Source organism: Penaeus japonicus, unplaced genomic scaffold, assembly GCF_977035675.1.
Source record: "Penaeus japonicus unplaced genomic scaffold, GWHDUDI00000001_assembly GWHDUDI00000031, whole genome shotgun sequence".
In the NCBI taxonomy this organism is placed as follows: Eukaryota; Metazoa; Arthropoda; class Malacostraca; order Decapoda; family Penaeidae; genus Penaeus; species Penaeus japonicus.
This window is the reverse complement of record NW_028234433.1, coordinates 8,811,010-8,818,136: the sequence shown is the minus strand read 5'-3', so window position 1 is coordinate 8,818,136 and position 7,127 is coordinate 8,811,010. Positions and strand designations below refer to the sequence as shown.

Below are 7,127 nucleotides of genomic sequence, written 5' to 3'. Positions count from 1 at the left end.
AAGGAACGGGGTCGTGTCACGTAATACGGCTCGCATCGCTGACCTGATCAACATTTTACAATCTGATCCGATTATGAAACCATAGAAAACCTTGAGGCCGATGACCTAACAATGCCTCAACTATGACCTTTTACTTCTTAGAATCGTCTGATTGATGTTTGTTGATATACTCTGTTTGATTTTTTTATGTATATGTAGCTATATATATCTATCCGTATGTCTGTTTGTCTATATGTCTACCTATCTATCCGTATAGTAGTAGATCGATTGGAGACAGAAAGATATGAATATAAATACATATCCAATCCGACACACAGATAAACACAAAAACATAAAACCCACCCCGAACCTCATACCTACCCTTCGCCCCCTACCCTACCCCCTCCCCCCAACTTCGTATGACAACTCCACTCAAACCCCTCTCCTCCCCCTCCCCTTCCCCTTCCCCTCCCCCTCTACCTCCCCCTCCTCCAACCTCCTCCCCCTCTCCTCCCCCCTCCCTCTTCTCATCCCCCCTCCCCTTCCCCTTCCCCCTTCCCCTCCCCCTCTACCTCCCCTCCTCCAACCTCCTCCCCTTCCCCTTCCCCTCCCCCTCTACCTCCCCCTTCTCTTTTCCCCCTCCCCCTCTCCCTCCTCCCTCCCTTTTTCACCCCCCCTGCTCCAGCCCCTCCCTCCCCTTCCTACCCTCCCCTCCACCCCCTCTCCCCCTCCCCCTCCCCCTTCTCCTCGCATCCAGGTGTCAACATTTTCGACACGTGCGGAGGGCCCGACGCCGCTCTCCGGGCCGGCGTGTCCGCAATGGTAGAAGGTGGCTTCCTTGACGACCCGGACTGCGTGACGGGAAAGCATGTCGGGGTTCTGCACACGCATCCGGACAACGAAAATCTGGTGAATTTCCTTGAGGTGGGTATGATTGTTGTTGTCATCGTCGTTGGTTTGTCTGTTTGTCAAAACATTTGTGTGAAAGGTTACAGGTGGATTGAGAGGATATTGTATGGGTGGGTTAGCCATGGACTGTTGCTTATAGAGAATTCTTTTTCCTTTCAAAAATCTTAGGTAGACGTATGTATTTTGAAACTGGACTTATCATATTTTTCTTCCTCTTTTTTTTCTTTCTCTTTCTACACATATATACATTTATCCGAATGTCATAATTATTGTCTTTATTATCTCTTATTGTTATTGTTATCATCCTTATTATCAATATCCTCATCGTTATTATCATTATTTACACTATCGTGATTATCCTTATTCTCATTACCAACACTGATATTGTTATCAATATCATCCTCATCATCATTATCCTCCCCTTTATCAATGCCACTATCATTCCGATTCACCATACTTCCCCTCACATTCCGGCCATTAGAATCATAACTAACAATCAGTCACTACAAACATAACCAGCATCATCAGCATATCAAATTCGGCCATTCGTGTCTCAGGATGTAGGCGTTCCGTCCGTGAGTGTTGGCAGGCCTGATCTTCGGCCGCAGATGGAAGCCGTGATGCCCCTTCTGCTCAGGATCAACTGGACGTCGGTTGCGGTCGCGGCGCCGTCTGTCGCGGTACGTGTGTGTGTGTGTGTGTGTGTGTGTGTGTGTGTGTGTGTGTGTGTGTGTGTGTGTGTGTGTGTGTGTGTGTGTGTGTGTGTGTGTGTGTGTGTGTGTGTGTGTGTGTGTGTGTGTGTGTGTGTGTGTGTGTTTTGTGTGTGTGTGTGTGTGTGTGTGTGTGTGTGTGTGTGTGTGTGTGTGTGTGTGTGTGTGTGTGTGTGTGTGTGTGTGTGTGTGTGTGTGTGTGTGTGTGTGTGTGTAAGAGTTAGAAAATGTTAGCGCGTGTATGTATGTGTGGGTAAAACACGTACATAAATCACGTACTACCACATTATACCCAAATATTTGAAGATATTAATACGCACACAGAGATATACCTTAATATCATCAAATTCGAATCATTGCTTCCATCAATTACCACTTTCTACCCATTCCATCTGATTATTCCTTTTCGTGCAATATTCTCTCCCCACAGTTACTGCGAGAGTTCGGAAACCTGGCAGCCAACGCGCGCATCTGTGTCAGCGCTGAGGCGATCCTTCCCTACACCAGGTGAGATCTGAGATGCTGTTTCGCGGATCTTACTCTCGAGATGTCTGGAGATAATTTTCATGGTTTGTGCTTCTGAGAGACGTGGCTGTGGTGCCACGATGTCAAAAGGGCTTGAGATCAAGGCTATCGAATATACGTTCTTATATACGGTGTTTATTTGTAAAAAGAGAATCATTTGTATCAATATATATATATATATATATATATATATATATATATATATATATATATATATATATGTTTGTGTATATATATGTACATTTGTAAATACATATATGTGTATATGTATGTATGTAAACACACAACACAACACCACACATTATATTTATTATATATATTATATATATATATATATAATATATATATATATATATATATATATTATATATCACATATTTATGTATATATATATATATTATATATATACATATATACATATCAATGTATATATGTGTATATTTTATTTATATACATATATATAGATATATATATATATAGATATATATATACATATATTTATATATAGATATATACATACAATATATGGGTTATATAATATATGTATATATATTTTTATGGTTGTTTATATATATATATACATATATATATATATATATATATATATAATATCTTTATATATATATATATATTTTTTATATAAAATAATATTTATATATTTATTATTTTATTTAATTAAAATATAATATTTCATTATTTTATAGTATGTTGTCACCCCCCTCCCCTCCCTCCCTCCCTCCCTCAATAATATATAAATTTTTTTTAAAAATTTTTTATAAAATTTTTTTCCCCTTTTTTATTTTAAAATTTCCCAAAAAAAAGGATTTGGTTTTTTCCCAAATAAATTAATTTTTTTATTTTTTTTTTTTTTTTTTCTTTTTCTCTTCCCTTTCTCCCCCCTTTTTCTCCCCCCCTTCTCTTCCTCCTCCTTTTCCCCCCTTCCTCCTTCCCCCCTCCCTCTCCCCTCCTCCCTTTCTCCCCCCTCCCCCCTCCCCCCCTTTCTCCCTTCCTTCCCCCCCCCTCTTTCTCCTTTTTTTTCTTCTTTTTTTCCCCTTTTTTTCTTTTTTCTTTCTTTTCTTTTTCTCTTCTTTTTCTCTTCTCCTCTTCTTTCTTCCTTCCTTCCTTCTTCTTTTTTCCCCTCTTTTTTTTCTTCTTTTTTTCTCTCTCCCCCTCTTTCTTCTTCTCCCTCCTCTCCCTCTTCCTCTCTCTATCTTTCACTCTCTCTCTCTCTCTCTCTCTCAATTATCTCTATCGCTCACCCACTGCCTTCTTCCCCAGGCCTCAACAAAGTGGGGACGGGTCTCCTAGCAGTTCGAAGAGAGAGCCAGTCTGTGCCAAAGTTCGGCCAACATTTCCTCGACATTTCGGCCACAGACTCCACCCTCTACCCATCTTCCTTGACCGACGACTATGTGGAGGAGCCAAAAAAAAAAAAAAAAAAAAAAAAAACCCCCCTCTTCCAAAGGGGAGAAAAATAGGGATAGGAAGGGTTTATTTTTAAAAAAGTGTTTATCATGGGTAATATTTTTAAAATCAAAAATTTCAAAAAACTTATTAAAATTTAAAAACATCCCATCTCCAAAAAATTTTCCCCCCTTCCTCCCCTCTTCCTTTTTCCTCCTAATCCCCTCCTACCGCCTTCTCCCTCCCATTACCTCCCCGCCCTCTTATTTTCCTTCTCCACTTCTTCCTCCCCTCTCCCTCCCCCTTCCCCCTTCCCCCCATTCCCTTTCCTCTCACGACTCTCCCTCATGGGTTACTACTCCCCACGTCCTCTCCTCCCTCTCTCCCTCCCCCTTCCTTCCCCATTACCTTCCTCTAACGACTCTCCCATCGCAGGTGGGTTACTACTCCGCCGACGTCCTCGACCTCGACCGCAGTGTCTTCGATGGCCCCAATAAGCCCCGCCCACATCCTTGCCGTGCCTGCCGGTGCCTGAACGTCGGCTTCGCCTTCCTGATTGACCTGAGGTGGAGGACCAACGCCTGGGTCACCATCTGCGCGACCACGGCCATCATCGGCATCCTGCTGGCGGTTGCCATATTCGTCTTCATTGCGGTGAGAGGCCTTGACGGAGTTCTCTCTCGAGGAGTTTTGGGGTTGATCTCTGTCTACACACACACACACACACACACACACACACACACACACACACACACACACACACACACACACACACACACACACACTCACACTCACACTCACACTCACACTCACACTCGCACTCACACTCACACTCACACTCACACTCACACTCACACTCACACTCACACTCGCACTCACACTCACACTCACACTCACACTCACTCACTCACACACTCAAAGGAAGAGGAGAGTTTGTTGTTAAAGAATGAACACGAGTTTATAAGTTACGAGAAAAGGATCGTTTTCCCAATGTTTTGTAGCGCGGGTGTGAGCGCTGTTTCTTCCTGTATCTCTATCTCTCTATCTCCATCTCTATTCTCTATCCATCTGTCATATCCCTTCCTCCTCCTCCTCCTCCCTCTTCTTCTACCCTCCTTCTCCTCTTCCTCCTCCTTCTTCTTCTTTTTTAAGTTTTGTCTTCTCCCTCCTCACCCCCTCTCTTCCCCCCTCCTCCTCTCCTCCTCCTCCTCCTCCTCTTCCTCCTCCTCTTCCTTCTCCTCCCTTTCCTCCTCCTCTTCCTCCTCCTCCCCCTCCTCCTCCTCCCTCTTCTTCTACCCTCCTTCTCCTCTTCCTCCTCCTTCTTCTTCTTTTTATTTTTCTTCTCCTCCTCCCCCTCCTCCTCCTCCTCCTCCTCCTCCTCCTCCTCCTCCTCTTCCTCCTCCTCTTCCTCCTCCTCCTCCTTCTCCTCCTTTTTCCTCTCCTCCCTCCTTCCCCTCCTCCTCCTTCATCCCCTCTTCCTCCTCCCTTCTTTCTTATTTTTTTATTTTTCTTCTCCTCCTCCTCCTCTCCTCATCCTCCTCCTCCTCCTCCTCCTCCTCCTCCTCCTCCTCCTCCTCCTCCTCCTCCTTCCTTCCTTCCCCTCTTCCTCCTCTCCCTCCTTCTCCTCCTCCTCCTCCTCCCTCCTTCCCCTCCTCCTCCTCCCTCCTTCCCCTCTTCCTCCTCCTTCCATCCCCTCTTCCTCCCCCGTCCACTCCTTCAGATCCGTTCGTGTCGCGGCCGCGCCCCCGAGGGATCCCAGGGCTTCACACTCCTGCTGTTGGTGGCCTGTGTGTTCCTGTACTCGGCCATCCTGCCCTACAGCTTCGAGGCCTCCAGTCTGACCTGCGCCCTCAGGCCCTTCATCACCAGCTTGACCTACGCGCTCGTCTTCAGCATCATGTTGGCTCGCTCGCTCATGCTCTCCACGGCGGATTCGGAAGGGTAGGTGGCCGGGGGGAGGGGGTGGGGGAGGGGGAGGGGTAGAGGGAAGAGGGGAAAAGGAAGGTGTTCTCCTTTTTTTCCTTTCTTTTCTCTCTCACTCATCTCTTATTTAGTTAACTACTTCTTTCTTTCTTTTTCTCTCTCTCTATCTATATATCTATCTATCTATCTATCTATCTATCTATCTATCTATCTATCTATCTATCTATCTATCTATCTGTCTGTCTATCTCTATCTATCTCGCTCTGTGTGTGTGTGTGTGAATGTCTATCCATTTACGGTATCTCAGTAACTATTTCCACATCCTTACTTTTTGTCCTTCCCTCTGTCTTTCTCTTCCTGTCTTCGTTTCTGTCTTTGACAATAATTCTTTTGTTTTCTTTAAATTAACTGTAATCAAGTGTCACCTAATGAGCACTTTTCCGTTGCTTAAGAGGCCTTTAACTTTCCTTGAAGCCAATGCAGATCGCATCCCCCTTGGTGAAGGCTTTGCCGTCGCTTTGCAGGCTGGTCGGCCACGTGAGCGGCGTGGTGCAGACGGCGCTGCTGTTCTTCATGGTGAGCGTGCAGGGCGGCCTTGGGGTCCAGCAGTGGGTCATGAACCCGCCGCACACCTCCTTCTCGCACCCGTCCTCGGCCAAGGGGATCCTGTACACGTGCTCGGGCGACCGCCTGTACTTCCTGGTGTCGCAGTCCTACGTGATGTTCCTCCTGCTGATGCAGCTGCTGGTGTCGCCCTTCATCGTGCGCTCCCGCAGGAACTACCACGAGGGCCTGCTCTACTTCCTGGCCACGCTGCTCATGGCGGGCGTGTGGGTGAGCTGGGCCACCCTCTTCATGCTGCTGCCGCCCGTGTGGAGCGACGCCTGCATCTGCCTAGGCCTCGCGGCGACGCCCACGGCACTGCTGCTCACGGTCTTCATCCCCAAGACCTACCTCATGGTGCGGGCGTCGGCCAGGGAGTCCGCCTGCACCACGCCCATCAGGCCCATCTCCCGCCCGCAGTCCGTGCACGACCTGCCGCGGGTGTCGTCGCTCGCCCTCTACGACTCCATCTCGCACCTGCCCGAGATGTCGTACGCCCAGGTACACGCCCCCTCGCACGCCTACACGCCGGACCCCACGGCGCACCTCGGCCACAAGGAGAGCCCCTACGAGGCCTACTCCCACTACCAGCCCTCGCCGCACAAGGTCACGCAGTTCTAGCTCCCGTCTCGCCGCCCTTTTCTCTTCCCTCTCGAGGCTTCCTTCTCTCGCGTGCTGCCGCCGCCCGCGAGACCTACTGCGCTTGTGAATGGCTGATGTAGAGCAATAAATAGGAAAATGTCTGGTTGTGTTCTGATCCTGGAAGCCGATGTTCTTATTCGTAAAATGGACGAATAAAAAACAAATGAATAAAATAAAAGACAGGACAGTGAAGTCAAGAAGGGAAATAAAAAGATCAACTTCATGAAAATGAAAGAAAGCGACTTAATACAAAATATGGACGAGAAGAAAAAAATTATTAGAATAAAAACACGTCAAATTAGAATTTATTAGATAATAACAGTAATGTAATCCTCTACTAAATAAAAAAAAGAGTTGGCATATACGGATGTTCGCTAAATCCCAACTGTTTCTTATCAACGAAATAAGTTAATATTTAGTTTTTTTTTAGTT

At 46.3% G+C, this 7,127-nt stretch overlaps 1 protein-coding gene across 1 annotated transcript in view; it reads left to right on the top strand.

Annotated features, from left to right (window-relative positions):
• Positions 1-6,795, top strand: part of boss (G protein coupled receptor bride of sevenless) — a 21,454-nt gene extending 14,659 nt beyond the window's left edge. The window contains 7 exon segments of the mRNA XM_086555640.1: positions 737-903; positions 1,446-1,568; positions 2,029-2,180; positions 3,313-3,616; positions 3,864-4,181; positions 5,248-5,468; positions 5,975-6,795. Coding sequence (XP_086411766.1) covers positions 737-903; positions 1,446-1,568; positions 2,029-2,180; positions 3,313-3,616; positions 3,864-4,181; positions 5,248-5,468; positions 5,975-6,674 — 1,985 coding nt within the window. The 3' untranslated portion in view covers positions 6,675-6,795.
• The last annotated feature ends 332 nt before the right edge of the window (positions 6,796-7,127 follow it).